Source organism: Scardinius erythrophthalmus (assembly GCF_964197995.2).
Source record: "Scardinius erythrophthalmus genome assembly, chromosome: 17".
In the NCBI taxonomy this organism is placed as follows: Eukaryota; Metazoa; Chordata; class Actinopteri; order Cypriniformes; family Leuciscidae; genus Scardinius; species Scardinius erythrophthalmus.
Window position 1 is genome coordinate 3,857,252 of NC_138237.1, and position 19,204 is coordinate 3,876,455.

The window sequence follows — 19,204 nt, forward strand, 5'->3', positions numbered from 1 at the left end:
AGAAATATTTAAAATAATCTAATACAGTTATAATTTTCAATGTAAATTATTTAATTTTATTGGTAACAGCCTAGTGTCTAATTATTTTAATTGAATATATTTATCAAATATAAGAATTTGAAATGAAAGATGGAGCATTCATTTAATAAAATTAGGGGAAAATGCCCTTTATAAAGGTACAGAAAATTATTCTGAGTGTTTTCAAACAGTGACGTAAAGAAACATTGACAATTTAAGTTTGAAGGGAGTAAAGCCTCTGTTTAGGCTATTAAGGATAAGGAAATGTAATTTTGCCAAAAGAAGAACTTTTATTTTAAATAAATGTTCATTTTAAATCAGCCTACTTCAGTGTGATATGTTACCATATTATCATGCTTAACACTAAGAATTTGAATAATTGTAATGTGATGATCAGATGCAGATATCTAAATCAAAGAATATAGACGGTTTGCGGGCGGATTATTTATTTTTAATAGTGGATTCGGGTGACTCAAAGTGCACCAGATTAATTAATTTATCTTTAAAATGTACAAAATTTTCTCCCGGGGGGGGATGCCAAGATATGCTAGAGATACCAAGCTCCTCCAACAAAAAAAAAAATGTGGGAAACATATTAGGCTATATATGATGATCTACAAAAAATACACAGTTAATTATCTTATTTTAGACCATGTTTACACCTATAAACATGTATATGTGTGTTGCACAACACATGTTACACTTGGCGATCACGGTAGAGATTGATATGGTAGTAGTGGACCATGATGGTCATAGAAGAAGTGAAGGAGCAGTACCCCCCAATTATGGTGGGGTAATTCGCACTCTGCACTACACACACCGGCGGCGTCTGTCCGCGGCGCCCAGCAACGGCTCAGGACCTTGTTCAAAATCCTGCCGCGCCACAGAGCGCTATTTACATAGTTTTATATTAAATTTACATGTATTTGTCTCAAATCGTAGTTAATGAATCTGACTTCACCCTGGGCTGCAATATACGTTTAGTTTTATATTCATGTACAGAAATCAGCTGCTTGAATGAAAATTGCTGACATTATCGGATTTTCAAGAGTGAGAGTTGTCCTAGACGCGGCGCTGCGCGTCCAGTGTGCGACCCCCTTAAGAGTTGAACACTGCATTGATTTCGTTATAGTCCAACGATTCAGTCAATTCTCCTGAACATCTGCATTATCTTCCTCCTGTGGTGGCCGTGGTCTTTTTGACACAAACTTGTTGCTCTGTTTCATTTTAGTTTATTTAACATAACGTTCCTTAGCTAAACTTCAGTGTCCCTCTGTGAAATGTGCTCGTCGTTGTGCAGGGGGGATGGGCTGTTCGCAATCATCTGAGTCTGACTCCGAAATGCGCTACGCGGGCATTTCATCATCACCATGACAACCAAACAAGAATCAAGAAACATTAAGATTTATTTTTATAGGTCAAAATTGTTATAATCGCAACATAATTTCCTATGGCTACCTTGTGAGGCCACTGAGTGACTAGATGGGCCTGACTGACAGGTGGGTGGGCCCAGGCCCACCCAGGCACACCCGTAGCTACGCGAGTGCCAGCAACCAGTATCCTATGCTGGGGACCTGCAAACCAGCAACCAGCATTCCATGCTGCTGACCTGCAAACCAGCGACCAGCATCCCATGCTGGGGACCTGCAAACCAGCAACCAGCATCCCATGCTGCTGACCTGCAAACCAGCAACCCATGCTGGGGACCCGCAAACCAGCAACCAGTATCCCATGCTGGGGACCTGCAAACCAGCAACCAGAATCCCATACTGGGGACCCGCAAACCAGCAACCAGCATCCCATGCTGGTGACATGCAAACCAGCAACCCATGCTGGTGACATGCAAACCAGCAACCCATGCTGGGGACCTTCAAACCAGCATTCCAGCATCCCATGCTGGGGACCCGCAAACCAGCATCCCATGCTGGGATCCAGCAACAACTTGTAGGGGTTTGATTTGGTGATTACTTTTGCTTTGGAGTTTGGAGTGAAATTTTGATTGTTTTAATTGCAGAAAAATTGCCACTGGATATGATTGGGAAACCCTGTTGTCTGTAGTGGTTACAACTCTTTGTTTTGTTTCTTTGCCATTTCTGATTGTCTGTTGTGCTACTTTTGAATGTTGTCTAATAAACTTATAACTTATATTTGCAAAGAAATACTGTGGTGGTTGCTCTCTTGAGTTCTCTTCATCTCTTGCAAGATGATGGGGTTACAAAATATCTATAGGCATTTTACCTAGAAAACGGTTTTCAAGGACACTGGCGGTTAAACGTATGTTTTATCGGATCAATGTTTGTATTATTGTGTGTTCACGTACAGGTCATTGATGTGTGGTGCTCCTGGCTGCTCATTGGATAGAACCAGGACATCACAATATTGATTAACCATATAAATGTACACTTAAAAAAAGTATATGATCAATAAATTATAACAACTTGTTTTTACATTAACTCATGAAAATAAGTTTTTTTTTTTTTTTTTTTTTTACAAATTATACATGATTCAACTCATTTCAAGTCAGTTTGATATAATTTAAGTTAAAATGACTGTTGATTGATTGTACTTAAAATTTAAGGCAGAATCTTTTTTAACTTGTAGTCTGAAGAAGTTCTGATCAGCTCAGAAAAGAATCCTTAGAGCAGTTTTACTGAGCCTGGGCTCAGTTTGGTTTAGAAACAGAATTAATTTAAAGTGGCCATTGTTATTATTTTCTTATTTCTTAGGCTCCACTTTTGACTGTTCTTGTGTAAGACTGCCCTTGTGTAACGTCTTTTCGTTGTTATCTGCACATCATGGACACATCTAGACAAAACAAGAACTAGGGTTGAACACACTTATACACTCGTACCAATACGTGAACTCAAGACTTGCACATACATTTAAACATCTGACCTCTCTTCCTTGTTATAGTATTTCTTAATGTGCCAAATATGGTATGGGTTGATCTTTGAGTACTATGATTGGATGGAATGGACATCGTGGATGATTTTGCTTAATCTTGTGTATAAATATGAGCCTTCTCCCTTAATAAACTTGAGAATGTTATGGTACTACACAGTCTCTGTGTCTGCTTGATCATTCTCACATCACAAGGGTTGAGGCGTCTGTTTCCACCTGATCACTGATAGCTGAGGCTGCAGATAGTCTACCTGAAAATTAATCTAACAATCAGTATTTTTTTTATCAATCAGGCCAGTGCTGTCGCAATGCATCACTTCTTTTCCATATTTTCACTGCTAGCCATTATTGGGCATGTGAGCAGTCAGTCCACAGGACAACCTTCTGAGCTGACGGTGTCGAACGGAATGACGTGGGGATCGTGGGGGTTTAAGAGCATGTGTCCAAGCGGATCGTACGCCGCAGGGTTTAGATTGAAGGTAAGTTTGGCCTTGACATCAGTTATATGGGTTTGGCTTACTGCTTCAAAGGTTCAAACCCCAGAGAGAAAATTGCTGTTTGTCATTTAATTCCAGCGGCCGGTTGCATAAACATAGCCATAATGTTAAGACAGTGTCTTAAGTTCTTGTATGACCTATACTCAGTTAGTCAGGAGCAATTAGTCTTAGTTTTCGGTATCAAAGTAGGCTTATCTACGTTTTTATGTAACTGATTTAAAAAAAGCTATGAACTGTCTTAAAGAAAATAAATTGATGTCTAACTTGTAAGACTAGTCTTAGAGGTTTATGCAACCGGCCCCAGGTTTCTACAGGGAACTGCACCTGCTTAAGATTTTTACAGTGTCTGTGTAATACTAAAGAGCATGAAGATAAATGTTACTATGAGCTGAGTTAGAGTTAACTCTCTTTTTTTAAATGGAAGATTGTCTCAATGTTGTTGTTGTTGTTGTTTTAAGGTGGAAAGACCAATTGGTGCTGGTGATGATACAGCGCTCAATGGGATTCGTCTTTACTGTGTCGATCAGTCCAACGAACCATCAGGCTCACATGAGCACCAGTCCTCTATTGAGTCCAACGTAGGACAGTAATGGGCTCAGATTATTACGAATTCTTACATTAAGTGTTTCAGCTAGATATGTGAATTGACGATGTTCTTGAAAATAATAATTGATTTGATCAGGAAACCTTTTTGTGTCTTCTTTAGCTGGGGTAAGTGGACAGATATCAAATGGTGTCCTTCTGGATTCTTGAAATCTTTCCAGCTGAGAGTCGAATCTTACCAAGGATTTGCATTTGATGATACGGCCGCAAACAACATCAGGTGAGTGTGTGCTGCTATAAGTCATCCTGGTTTTGTTTTGCTATTCACGAGTTCACACTTACAAATAAGTCAGATAGAATAAATGCGTATTTGGCGTGCTGTTCGAGGAGAGGGCTCCGGGCTCGGTATTCGGCCCGAACCCAGAGTACTCCCCCCGTATTCCTGGCTGTGAAAGAACAAGCCAAGAGTGAGGAGTCGGGGTGGTGGAGGGATGCTGAAAACTGTCAAGGAAGTTAGATGAGTTGACAGAGTGAATATATATATGCTTCCTCTCATGCTGATAGACATGGTAATTGTTTGATGAGTTGATTAATTGATTGCTTGATTATTTGAACGTGCTCCTCCCGAACTTTGTTAATAAAACATCATTTAAAGGACTCCGGTTTCCCTCATCAAGCAGTTCAATTAATATCACACTCACAGTCGTGCTGCTGTTCATATTAGGCCGTCAGCTGCAGGTGATCATGTGACTGACATTCAATCCAACAGCACACAATATTGTCACATTCGATTTTTCTCCAGGTTCACCTGCAGTGATGGTTTTTTGCTGGAGGGTGACGGCACAGCCTGGGGCGAATGGGGCAACTGGAGTCCAAAATGTAATGGTACAGGAATCTGCGGCATCAAGACCCGGGTAGAAGGGTCACAGGGAAGCGGAGACGACACCACTCTCAATGACGTGCGCATGTTCTGCTGTGATTAAGGTGATGTGATCACAATCAAAAACTCAGACTGACACACTGCAGATCAACTAAATCTGTTTATTCTTTCAGGTGTAGGAGGATGACAACAAGAACAGCAAGATCAAATGGATGGTAATTATTGATCATCATACTATGATAAACTAACATGAACCTGTCAGGATTCAGATAGGGGAGACCCAGACGCAGAATGAGCAGGGGAGTGATAGTTATTAACAGAAGACAGTACAAGACAGAGTGAGGCAGGAACAGTCCAAACAGAAGGGTCAACTGGAAATAGCGACAGGACAGCTGTGGGGACTGCTGGAACCAACTCCAGAGGACACCAGGCTGAAGAACTGCTGAGGACGTGACCAGGCCGGGCAGATGGTTAAAGACAGGGCAAGGAACCATGAAGCAGAGATCTGACACTTGTTGCACACAGACCTCAGACCAGTCTAACTGCCAGACAGAAGGAACCAGCAGGCAGGGAACCTCGGGGAGCAGACAGGAACTAACACGAGAGAACTGTCACGGGTGGGGAATCACAAAAGGTGCGAGGACTCAAGTGCAGAGAATATGAATTTATTAATAAAAGAAAGGCTAAACACAAAACAAAACCCACGAGGGGGAAAACACAACTAACAAATATAACAACCGAAAACAGAACATGAACTTACTAGGGAATCAAAGGGAACAGGAAACATAAGACAATGAACCGAACACAGACTGCAAACAAGAGGGGACTTATAAAGGGAACAAATCAAGAGGGAACAGGTGGAACAAATTAACCAATGATCAGATAACAAGATGGGAGGGGCTAGACAATAGACACGAGCACATGGCCCAAAATAACAAAACACCCATGTGCAGCACAAGACAGGACAGGCATGTGACATTACCCCCTCCCTACGGAGCGGCTACCAGACGCTCCATCAGACCAGGGCGGGACGGGAGGGACAGACCAGGGCGGGAAGGGAGGGACAGACCAGGGCAGGACGGGAGGGACAGACCAGGGCGGGACGGGAGGGACAGACCAGGGAGGGACGGGAGGGACAGACCAGGGAGGGACGGGAGGGACAGACCAGGGTGGAGACAGTCCACCGGGCGGCCAGGGCGGAGCTGACAGTCCAACGGGCGGCCAGGGCGGAGCTGACAGTCCAACGGGCGGCCAGGGCGGAGCAGACAGTCTATCTGGCGGCCAGAACGGAGATGACAGTTTATCGGGCGGCCAGGGCGGAGACTCTCCCTCAGGCGGCCAGGACGGAGCGGGCAGTTCATCGGGCGGCCAGGGTGGAGACTTTCCCTCCGGCGTCCAGGGCAGATCGAGCAGTCCATCTGGCGGCCAGGGCGGAGACTTTCCCTCGGGCGGCCACGGCGGAGACTTCCCCTCGGGCGGCCAGGGCGGAGACTTCCCCTCGGGCGGCCAGGGCGGAGACTTCCCCTCGGGCGGCCAGGGCGGAGACTTCCCCTCGGGCGGCCAGGGCGGAGACTTCCCCTCGGGCGGCCAGGGCGGAGACTTCCCCTCGGGCGGCCAGGGCGGAGACTTCCCCTCGGGCGGCCAGGGCGGAGACTTCCCCTCGGGCGGCCAGGGCGGAGACGACCCCTCGGGCGGCCAGGGCGGAGACGACACCACCGGCTCAGGAACTGGAACAGACACCACCGGCTCAGGAACGCTCAGGAACTGGAACAGACACCACCGGCTCAGGAACTGGAACAGACACCACCGGCTCAGGAACTGGAACAGACACCACCGGCTCAGGAACTGGAACAGACACCACCGGCTCAGGAACTGGAACAGACACCACCGGCTCAGGAACTGGAACAGACACCACCGGCTCAGGAACTGGAACAGACACCACCGGCTCAGGAACTGACACCACCGGCTCAGGAACTGACACCACCGGCTCAGGAACTGACACCACCGGCTCAGGAACTGACACCACCGGCTCAGGAACTGACACCACCGGCTCAGGAACTGACACCACCGGCTCAGGAACTGACACCACCGGCTCAGGAACTGACACCACCGGCTCAGGAACTGACACCACCGGCTCAGGAACTGACACCACCGGCTCAGGAACTGACACCACCGGCTCAGGAACTGGAACAGACACCGGCTCAGGAACTGGAACCACTGGCTCAGGAACTGGAACAGACACCACCGGCTCAGGAACTGGAACAGACACCACCGGCTCAGGAACTGGAACAGACACCACCGGCTCAGGAACTGACACCACCGGCTCAGGAACTGGAACAGACACCGGCTCAGGAACTGGAACCACTTGCTCAGGAACTGACACCACCGGCTCAGGAACTGGAACAGACACCACCGGCTCAGGAACTGACACCACCGGCTCAGGAACTGGAACCACCGGCTCAGGAACTGACACCACCGGCTCAGGAACTGACACCACCGGCTCAGGAACTGACACCACCGGCTCAGGAACTGACACCACCGGCTCAGGAACTGACACCACCGGCTCAGGAACTGACACCACCGGCTCAGGAACTGACACCACCGGCTCAGGAACTGACACCACCGGCTCAGGAACTGACACCACCGGCTCAGGAACTGACACCACCGGCTCAGGAACTGACACCACCGGCTCAGGAACTGACACCACCGGCTCAGGAACTGACACCACCGGCTCAGGAACTGACACCACCGGCTCAGGAACTGGAACAGACACCGGCTCAGGAACTGGAACCACTGGCTCAGGAACTGGAACAGACACCACCGGCTCAGGAACTGGAACAGACACCACCGGCTCAGGAACTGGAACAGACACCGGCTCAGGAACTGGAACCACTGGCTCAGGAACTGGAACAGACACCACCGGCTCAGGAACTGACACCACCGGCTCAGGAACTGACACCACCGGCTCAGGAACTGGAACAGACACCGGCTCAGGAACTGGAACTGACACCGGCTCAGGAACTGGAACCACTGGCTCAGGAACTGGAACTGACACCACCGGCTCAGGAACTGACACCACCGGCTCAGGCACTGGAACTGGCACCACCGGCTCAGGCACTGGAACTGGCACCACCGGCTCAGGCACTGGAACTGGCACCACCGGCTCAGGCACTGGAACTGGCACCACCGGCTCAGGCACTGGAACTGGCACCACCGGCTCAGGCACTGGAACTGGCACCACTGGAACTGGCACCACCAGCTCAGGCACTGGAACTGGTACCACCGGAACTGGTACTGGAACTGGCACCACCGGCTCAGGCACTGGAACTAGCACCACTGGAACTGGCACTGGAACTGGCACCACCGGCTCAGGCACTGGAACTGGCACCACCGGCTCAGGCTCAGGAACAGACACCGGCTCGACGGCGGCCATCTTGTCAGGGGACACAGGCTCGGCAGGCGTGATGTGAACAGGCTCGGCGGCGGCCATCTTGTCCAAAGACACAGGCTCGGCAGGCGTGACGTGAACAGGCTTGGCGGCGGCCATCTTGTCCGAAGACACAGGCTCGGCAGGCGTGACGTGAACAGGCTCGGCGGCGGCCATCTTGTCCAAAGACACAGGCTCGGCAGGCGTGACGTGAACAGGCTCGGCGGCGGCCATCTTGTCCGAAGACACAGGCTCGGCAGGCGTGACGTGAACAGGCTCGGCGGCGGCCATCTTGTCCGAAGACACAGGCTCGGCAGGCGTGACGTGAAAAGGCTCGGCGGCGGCCATCTTGTCCGAAGACACAGGCTCGGCAGGCGTGACGTGAACCGGACTCGGGATCACCGGAACTGGGACCACCGGAACTGGGACCACCGGACTCGGGACCACCGGACTCGGGACCACCGGACTCGGGACCACCGGACTCGGGACCACCGGGACTGGGACCACCGGGACTGGGACGGAGGGAGTCTTCCTTCTCCTTCGTTTCGGGACCACCGGAACTGGGACCACTGGACTCGGGACCATCGGACTCGGGATCACCGGAACTGGGACCACCTTCCTGGCCATTCTCTCCTGATGGCGAATAAGACCCTCCACCATCGCCTCAAAACTGACCCCGTCAAACGCCGATCGGATCAGCCAGTCCATCGGTTCGTCGAGCGCATGATTAAATAAGTCTTTACGAGCCTCCACGTCAAGATTCAGCCCCTCAGCTGCGCTACAAAACACGTGACTGAATTCTCTCACCCCCGTCCCCTGCTGACGAAGGGAGATTAGTTCCTGAAATTGGAGAATCCGCTCCCAGTGCGGACAGGAGACTGGTTGCGCCCCCTTTCTCCGCTGAGTCCTCATGGTTCGGTTCATTCTGTCACGGGTGGGGAATCACAAAAGGTGCGAGGACTCATGTGCAGAGAATATGAATTTATTAATAAAAGAAAGGCTAAACACAAAACAAAACCCACGAGGGGGAAAACACAACTAACAAATATAACAACCGAAAACAGAACATGAACTTACTAGGGAATCAAAGGGAACAGGAAACATAAGACAATGAACCGAACACAGACTGCAAACAAGAGGGGACTTATAAAGGGAACAAATCAAGAGGGAACAGGTGGAACAAATTAACCAATGATCAGATAACAAGATGGGAGGGGCTAGACAATAGACACGAGCACATGGCCCAAAATAACAAAACCCCCATGTGCAGCACAAGACAGGACAGGCATGTGACAAGAACACACACACAAAACAACAAAAACAAGAGCAAAAATAAAAACTGGCGAAAACTAGAACACCAGAAAACAATAAGAAACTAAATATAACTGGAGCTATAGCAAAGGAAAAATAAAATAATTTCTATAAATGAATAACTGGAACTAGTAAACAAAGAAATAAAACAAGACTGCAACCTTGAGGACAAGCTAAAGATAAAATTAATAAAAGATCAGTTAACAAAAGGAAAAACAAGAGATAAACCAAAAATAAAGCTTGGGAGAACTAGAGCAAAATAAAGACTAGCTGACAGAACCACTAACTCTAGCACTGACTGACAAGCTGAGAGATAACACAAACACACACACACCCACCCACACACACACACACACGCCAACACAAACAAAGACAGAGCTATGTGGTCAGACACAAGACAAACAAAGAAACATTAAACAAGACAAGATCGACAAGGGACCCTGACAGAACCATGTCATACAACAGTTTTGTAAAGAATAATGCAAAGTCATCTGGTCATTATGACAAAATAAAGCTTAAAGGGTTACTTCAGGATTTAGCATTAAGCTTTGTATTAGTAGAAAACCAGTAGTATTTTCGAATTACCATGCTTTCCCCCCTCATATCCCCCTGAGACAAGAGATTTATGTATTTTTTGTCTGGAAAAAATCCTCCGATGACGCAAAAATCGTCATTTTGCGTCATCGGAGGATTTTCTGGCCAGAGGCTAAAGACTACAGCCAGTAGATGGCGTTGTTCCGCATGTTTTCAACCCATAGAGGGTGGGATCTCACTCAGAATGTACACAGTGTCAGCCGTCTTTCTTTGGAAGCTAAGCTAGCAGGCTCTTGTTCTGTGGAGAAAGCTGAATAGTAGGAGAAAGCTGAGTAAGTAGGGATTACCATCCTCCTTTTCCCGGACTTGTCCGGCGGGCGAGATCGTTCAAAATGTCCGGGATTCAGCTTTTGCGTTCTGCGGTCGCCATTCATTGTTTACATGCACACCTTTCAATCTAACTGAATTCATTCCGATTGGTGAATTTGAATGTAGTGTTTACATGAACGCTAAACAAGTGATCGGTTGATGTGCGTTTTACCATTGCTAAGAAAAATTCCCGCACCTCCGTGACCGTGAGAGACCGGCGCGTCTCAGTAATGACGCTACCGGCCTCGCGCTGTTCTCCCGCGGCCGTCAGCCTCGTCCTGCTCGTCACAGTAAACATGATGAATGGCGACTGTAGAACGCAAAAGCCGAATCCCGGACATTTTGGACGATCTCTAAATCCCTCGCAAACTCATCACGTAGGCTAGCTTTGTTGTTTACAACTGCGCACTCTTACCGGTAGGCGTGGCCTCCTAAGGCAGCGAAGCAAGTGCATTCTGGGAGTTGTTGTCTTTTATCCACATAAGCCAAAAATACATTTTCTGGCTTTTCTCAGTCTAGAAAGCTCCAAATTCAAAAATTTCTTCACATTTCTTCTACTTAAATGACCTATTTTAAATACACATTCATCTTCCCAGAGGTGAAGTATCCCTTTAAAGGTAGGGTAGGTAGGATTTTTATAAAAAAAAAAATTCAAATTTGTTTAAACTGTCTTTATATACCAATACATAATTAAAATGTAAGTGCTCTGAAAAAGAGAGTATACAAATCGAGTGACTGTAGACCTTTTAATCTGCAATAAACACAGCTCATTATTTCCATTCGGGACGAAACAATTGATTGGTTTGGGCAACTGTCACTCTCTCTCGCAACCATGGCTACCACCCCTGTTGCTAGATCTGCCCATATGCGCGTGCACCCGTTTGATTTGAGGAGTGCAAGAGGCGCGGAACCTACGAAGAGTAAAATTATAGCAGAGAAAGAGCATTCAAAATTCAAAGCACCTGCATATGCAGTCAGCGAAGGCAAACAAGGCAAAAACTACTTCCTCAGACCCTGGTTGCCCAAACTCTTGAACGACCTCCTCTGCTTCGCCCTCGACCCCGGACCTGTCCTCGAACCGACGATGCGGTACTTGTCACCGGAGTGTAACGTTAGTCCTCTTTAGAGTCAACAATGTTTTCATCATGGAAACTCTTACATGGAAAACACCGTATATGTTATGAATCTTACAGGAAATTCACCTTCATCACAGTTTAACTGATGGTAATGGAAAAACTTGTATCAATGCAACCTGTTTTTAGCTTTGCCTTATAAATATAGCTCGTTACCTATAAATATAGCTTGTTACCGAATCAAACAAAGTATATTTTAAACTTTACCAGTATCGATATGCTAGCTTGATAGTGAGTACTAAAAGCCATCTTATTTGTTTATATTTATAGTGATAAAGTTAGGTATTTTATTACATGTGATTCTGACATGTCACTGTATGCACTGTGCTCCTTCCTCTCCACTCGTCTCAGGTAAATAAATGCGTCTTCCAGCTGAGCCTGAGCGTTTGGCGTCGCGCGTTAATGTGTTTTGGGGGCGTGGATTTGGAAGGAGCTCAGAAGGGAGGGGGTGGAGTGAATGGAAATGAGCTGTGTTTACAACAGTCGTGAGAGGACTACAGACACTCGATTTTTATACTCTCTTTTTCAGAGTACTTACAGTTTAATTATGTATTGGTATATGAAGACAGTTTAAACAAATTTGGAATGTTTTTTTTTTTAGAAAAATCCTACCTACCCTACCTTTAACCGGATGATCGGGACATTTTCATCCCGCCTATTATTGAAGTTTATTTTATTTTAAATTATTTTATTCTTTCTTGTAGGTTAGTGATTCTTCTCAAGACTCCTGAACTTCTGCTGAAACGGTTGTCAAATATCAGCAATAAAGACTTTCTAAACAGAACCTTGTAGTTTCACATTCTTTTGCACAACACTTTACATCAGATCGTTCATTACATTAGTGCATGTGGAAGATGTTTACATCTAAAGTGACTTATATTGCATTTAAAGTAATTGTCTTATCCGTTCATGCTTTCCCAGAGAATGACTAACATTGTCTACAGGAACATAAGTGTAATATTGTTTATCCTGTTACCCTAAACTTTTTTAGGAGGGTAGTCGAAAGCCGGGCGATAAAGGTCGGTAACCGGAATCAGTCCAGGAAACATCAACAAATCCAGAGGCACTAAATGAATGACACAACAAACGAATGACACTAAATAGCAGACAAATCAAAAGGAAAAACTAAACAGGTGTGAGAGCGGTTAAGAAAAAAAATTATTTGTGCATTTCCAAAAAAGGGAGAGAAAAAAAAACATTAACGTGCAACAAGTAGCTATGTGCTGAAGTCGCTGTCTGTTCAAAGAGTGCAGAAATGTCAATTACTCATCATTAAAGTAATTTTGGATAGGCCTACTATGATATTAGAATTACATAAAAAAAGTCCAGTAATTGCAACTGATAAGGTGAACATATTGTATTCTGTATGCACTGCGAATATATAATATTTTACTGAATATTGAATAGTAGGCCTATTGAATGTCTGTATATTCAGCACTTGACACAAATCTCGCATTTTTAAATCTTACCTTAAACCTAATTTTTTTAGGGTAGCTTTTAATTGAATATTTGCATAAATCTTTTATTGTGCATTATTTTATATGGTGTATTTTTGTTGCTTTAATTTTAATTTTATATTGTGGATTATTTTATATGGTGTATTTTTGTTGCTTTAATTTTAATTTTATATTGTGGATTATTTTATATGGTGTATATTTGTTGTTTTATTTGTTTCTGTAAAGCGCTTTGAGATTTACAGTTGAAGGCACTATAGAAAATAAAGGTTATTATTATTATTACTTGCATACTGTAAAAATACTGCAGTTCAACTGCAAAAGCCAAAAATGTCGAATAAAACTCTAAATGAAAAGCAATACTGTAAGTTGTGCAACTGCAAAATCAAGGACAATGAGAGATTATTCTGCTTCAACATCATGTCTTCTTGCTGGCTCTGGCCTGAGGACTTTGTCCACATCACAGACAATGTTGTCTCCAGCCAGACGAAGAGAAAAAACGTCTGTTGGACACATTCAGCCTTGACAACACGGTCCATTGCTCTTTCTTGTCCTCTTACACATCCTCTTCCTCCTCTCCCTCTCAGATTATTTCCATATATTGTTCATATCATCAGTGCACTTGCCTACACTCTGAACTGGCTCATATTATACAGTTGGTTTGATCACATCATTAGAAATCAGTGTGAACAACTTTGAATCGTTGTGTGTGAAGTTTTGCTTCTTGTGTTTAGTGTTTTGCGACACAAATGTGTGTTTTAATAAGTGAGAATGTGTTTAGACTTTAGAGTTTTGAAAAAGGAGTGCAGGAGATTTGCAAACCGTGTCTAATTGCCTGAACTTGTTTAAAGTTTTGCAGAAATAGTGATTTATTCGACAGATTGGTTTAGGCTACTGATAATTTGGTTAAGAGAATGGAGTTTAGTGTTTTAGCAATTCAGAAATACTGTAAAAGGCTTATTCAAGTAGGCTAGGCTACAGTAGGCTACAGCGGGATGCAGTTAATATTTTAGTGTTGTATTAGGTGTACAGTATCTCTATGTATTGCCTTTAATGTCTATGTATAGTCTTTACACATCAGCTTGGATACTTGCATGGTTAAAAAACTGCTAATTTCAGGACGCCGACGTCATGTCAGGTCATCCGTTCAGAAGTAGCTTACAAGACGTTCGGATTGACGTTCGATCGGTCGGTCGTTCGGATATTTAATTTTGGCACGGGGCACGTGCCATAATTGCATCATGAAGCACTTGTAAAATCAGTCCAATGGCGTATAGGTGGTTGACGTAATGGCACGAAGCTATAAAGCGCACCCAGACCAAACATTGTCAACTTTTGTGTCTTCAGCAAGCGCTCTCTGTGAAATCTGTCTCTGTCTATTTATCGTTGTTGGTCCACAAGCATATTATATATCTAGACAGGAATAGAATGGCGAGCAAACAGCATTTTGGATCGTGTGTTCCTCCCCGCTCTCTCTTAGACATTACGAGTTTACATGCGATTTATGTGTTGTTTCGTTTGGGAGTAGAGCATGCATGGTCAAATCTAGCAAAATGGGGCTCACAGTGTTCATTCATAAATTCCCAACGTGTAACATATGCACTATTGAGAGTTTTAGCTCTGCTCCTGTTGGCTTTCTTCTGGAGGGAAGAAAGTCGATAAAGATTCTTTATTTGGCTCGGATCTCGCGTTTGCCGAGGCTGTCAGAATGAGAGTCGTAGATCCAAATGCAAGCAAGCAGTTTACTGAAGACAGGTTGAAACAGGGATAATACTCAAAACACCACGTATAGCAGGCGGGCGACCAGGATACAAATTCACAGGAGAGGATGAGTGATATGAATAAACCCAGCGCGAATTCCAAACTAGATGAAGAGAACTCCAAACGATCTCCAGAAATCTAGAAACACAGACGAGATTGAGGAAATAACTCCGTAAGGAAACTCAGGCACCGGAACTGGGTAAGAGAGCACAAACAAGAGTGACGAACCGACACCAAGCAATAATCACTCCCGCTAGATATAGGCAGCTAACAACAGAAGTAACTAGCTGGAGCTGCGGGCTGATTAAGTGATCAGCTGGTTACTAAGCAACAAACAAGCACTACACACTCAGACCCCACACCCACAACAACCAACAGATACACAAAATGAACACACGGATCGATGAACTGTGACAGTACCCCCTCCCCTAAGAGTGCCTCCTAGCACTCCCAGGAGAGCCTACCTGGCGATTGTAATCATCGATAAGGGAGTGATCCAGTATGTCCCGAGCAGGAACCCAACTTCTCTCCTCCGGACCTTAACCCTCCCAGTCCACCAAGTACTGAAATTCGCGTCCCCTCCTTCTCGAGTCCAGAATACGATTGACCGAATAGGTGGGTTCCACATCTACGAGTCGCGGCGGAGGGGGAACCGGGGCTGGTGGATTAATGTGTGAATGAAACACGGGCTTTAATTTGGAGACATGAAAAACGGGATGAATTCTCCTGTACGCGGGAGGGAGTTTGAGGCGGACTGCCACCGGACTAAGAATCTTTGCAACAGTGAACGGGCCAATGAATTTGGGAGTTAACTTGTTACATACGGAGCGGAGAGGAATGTTCTTGGAGGAAAGCCACACTTTTTGACCCACGATGTAGGCAGGAGGCTTTGACCTGAGCCTTTGTACGCGCTCCCACATGGAGGAGAGTCTTGCGGCGAGTGCGGCGGCACCTCTGGATGAACGCGTGAGCGGAGGGGACCGCGACTTCGGATTCCAGACTGGGAAAAATAGGTAGCTGGTACCCTATGCTACACTCAAAAGGAGATAGGCCCATGGATGACACTGGTAATGAGTTATGTGCGTACTCAACCCATGAGAGTTTCTGGCTCCAGGAGGAAGGATTCTGAGAAACCAAACATCACAACTCTCTCTCTAAGTCTTGGTTGGCACGTTCGATCTGGCCGTTGCTCTGAGGATGAAAACCAGAAGAAAGACTGACACTATTTCTGTGAGACGAGACTCATTATCATAAGAGCCAATAACAACCATTCAACGGCTCTGGAACCAATCAGGACTAGTCACGTGTGTTATGCAATTGTTTGAATTTAAACAAGTACAAACTTTTTTAAACATCTTTGGAAAACGTATCTATGATGCAAATAATATGATGTTGAAATCCTTGTGGGAATTTCAGTAGTACAAACGTATCATGTAATGGACAACAGCCTTTTAAGAAGCCTTTTACAAGCAGCCTACAAATAAGTAAAAGTGAACAACATTAATTTTAGTTATACTTATTGCAATGCTAAATACTAGTTGACAAATGTTTCTAATTCATTATAAGTTGGTACATTGTAAACATTTTTGTAAGCATAAGTGTTTATAAAGTACATATATTTTAAACACACTACAAGCTTAATCAGTTTGCTATGTTCTTACACAAAGTACTCATAAAATGTATTTTAATTAAGAGCTACAAAAGTAGCTCTTAATTAAAATACACCAAATACATTTAACTAAAATACACTTATTCTTCAAATACACCAAAACGTCACTAAAAGTATTTTTGTGTTTAGAATATTTCTTAAAAGTGTAATTAAGCATATATTTATTACCCATGTACTTATAGTGCACTTTTTAGAAATATGTTAAAAGTATGATTATTTTTAAATATATTTTTAGAAAATATACTAAAGTACAATTATTATACAGTGTGTTAAAAGTTGTATTGTAAAGGTAAAAGCATGATGCTATATACTTTTAATATATTTAAAGATAGTACAATTTTTGTTAGTACATTTGCAAAGTACTATTAAAAAGGGGAGTATATTTCAAATACAATAAAGTGTACTTTTTTCCCACTAGGGAAACCTCCTACTTAACATTAATCTTGCACAAAAACAGAGCGTTTAGCTTTTAAGCAATTTAGCAATTACTCTCTCTTTCGAGTGCCATCGGCAAAGCATGCTGGGAAATAGACATCCCAGACGTTTCAGTTCAAATTAAGTTAGTCTAAATTAAAATAAATAATTTTAATTAAAAAAAAAGAAAAAAACATTGAAACAGTTCAGTTTACTTCAAATATATCAGTTCTGTGAACTTGAAAGAAAACTAAAGTGCTAAATACTCATAAAAGTTAATTTGACTAAACTAATTAGTTTAATTTAAGTTTGTCCTACTCAAACCAATTAATTATTTTGAGCGTAAGGGTTTCCTGTGAGAATGATCAAGCAGACACAGAGAATGTGTACCATAACATCAAGTTTAATAAGGAAAAAAGCTCATTATTATACACAAGATTAAGCAAAATCATCCAGCCCCTTCTTTGGTTGGTCAGTAGAACATGCCTGCTTTTTTTTTTGAGCCAATCAGAACATTACATTTATATGTATTTAAATTCAGCCAATCATATTATATTTTGTGATAATTCCCGGCTGACTTTACAGATTTACATTATTAAACTGTTGTATGACATTTTTTTTATGTTTATGGTTTATGTTAGTTTCTCAAAAAATGATGATCAGTAATTACAATACATTTGATCTTCTTGCTGTTCTTGTTGTCGTCCTCGAACACCTGAAAGAAAAATCAGATTTAGTTCTAAATCTTCAGTCACTATTAGTAAGATCTGAGTTTTTGATTGTGATCACATCACCTTAATCACAGCAGAACATGCGCACGTTATTGAGAGCGGTGTCGTCTCCTCTTCCCTGTGGCGGTTCTACCAGTGTCTTGATGCCGCAGATTCCTCTTCCCATACAGGTTGGGCTCCAGTCGCCCCAGTTGCCCCAGTTTGTGCCGTCACCCTCCAGTACAAAACCTCCAGAGCAGGTGAACCTGGAAAAAATTCAGATGTGACAATATTATGATAACATACAGTTTGTTATTGCGCAGTCGGATTGAATGTCAGTCACATGATCACCTGCAGCCAATCACAATCATGAACAGCAGCGCGACTGCAAGTGTGATATTAACTAAACTATTGATGGGGGAAACTGAGTCCTTAAATAGCTAAATAAACCCAGGATGGGTAAGAGATGGTGTAAGAGGTTTACACTGGGTAAGAGATGTTATAACTTATAGCACCACACACTCACTTGATGTTGTTTGCAGCCGTATCATCTCCGTCTCCTTGGGAAGATTCAACTCTCAGCTGGAAAGCTGTCAAGAATCCAGAATGACACCATTTGACATCTGTCCACCCACCCCAGCTGAAGAAAACACACAAAGAGGTTGTCTGATCAAATCAGTTATTATTTTCAAGAAAATCCTCAATTTACTTAAATAGCTAACACTTGATTAAAGAATTGTTAATAATCTGAGTCCATTACCCTCCTACGTCGGACTCAATTGAGTTGTAGTCACGTGAGCCTGGCCGATCGACACAGTAAAGACGAATCCCATTGAGCGCTGTATCATCACCACCACCAACTGATCCTTCCACCTTAAAACAACATCATTGAGACAATCTTCCACTTGAAAGAGTAAACTCTAACCCAACACTTAGTAACATTTATCTTCATGCTCTTTAGTATTAAAAACACTGTAAAAATCTTAAGCAGGTGCAGTTCCCTGGAGAATCCTGGAATTAAATGACAAACAGCAACTCCACAGTTTTGAACCTTTGAAACACTCATTCACCCCCATATTAGCAAAACAGAGTCAACTTACCCTCAGACTAAACCCTGCGGCGTACCTTCCACTTGGACACATGCTCTTATATCCCCATGATCCCCAACTCATCCCGTTGGACACCGTCAGCTCAGATCTGTAAGGTCGGTCGACGCTCCGCTCATAACGGCGCTCTGCGGGCCGACCGCTCACATGCCCAATAATGGCCAGCAGTGAAAACATCATGGAAAAGAAGTGATGCATTTCTACAGCACTGGCCTGATTGATAAATACTGATTGTTAGATTAATTTTCAGGTAGACTATCTGCAGCCTGTAGGAAACTCAGAAGCGAAGACCAGGAGACTTGGTTGTATCTTCAGCAGAATTCTTTACTGAGAACACGAGCTGTCGGTAGCTGAGGTCATCAAGTCTGACTAAAGGAACTTTACATGGCATCTTATAGGCATTCAGTGGGCAGTCCTTAAAGGTGTTGACCTTACCTTCAGCTTTAGAGATGACTTGTACCCCCCCATCCCCCTCCC

At 44.2% G+C, this 19,204-nt stretch overlaps 2 protein-coding genes across 2 annotated transcripts; one reads left to right on the forward strand and one right to left on the reverse strand.

The window, feature by feature from the left end:
• Nucleotides 1-3,056: 3,056 nt before the first annotated feature.
• Nucleotides 3,057-12,393, forward strand: LOC308705797 (vitelline membrane outer layer protein 1-like). The gene is made up of 6 exons (XM_081390999.1): nt 3,057-3,398; nt 3,875-4,002; nt 4,123-4,239; nt 4,762-4,943; nt 5,013-5,054; nt 12,318-12,393. The coding sequence occupies exons 1-4, from the start codon at nt 3,228-3,230 to the stop codon at nt 4,940-4,942; spliced, it is 597 nt and encodes a 198-aa protein (XP_081247125.1). The 5' UTR covers nt 3,057-3,227; the 3' UTR covers nt 4,943; nt 5,013-5,054; nt 12,318-12,393.
• A 5,313-nt stretch (nt 12,394-17,706) lies between these two features.
• On the reverse strand, nt 17,707-18,904 carry LOC308705460 (vitelline membrane outer layer protein 1-like; the record flags this gene model as incomplete). Its single annotated transcript, XM_081390483.1, has 4 exons — nt 17,707-17,887; nt 18,148-18,261; nt 18,382-18,494; nt 18,722-18,904. The coding sequence occupies 4 exons, from the start codon at nt 18,902-18,904 to the stop codon at nt 17,707-17,709; spliced, it is 591 nt and encodes a 196-aa protein (XP_081246609.1).
• Nucleotides 18,905-19,204: the final 300 nt, after the last annotated feature.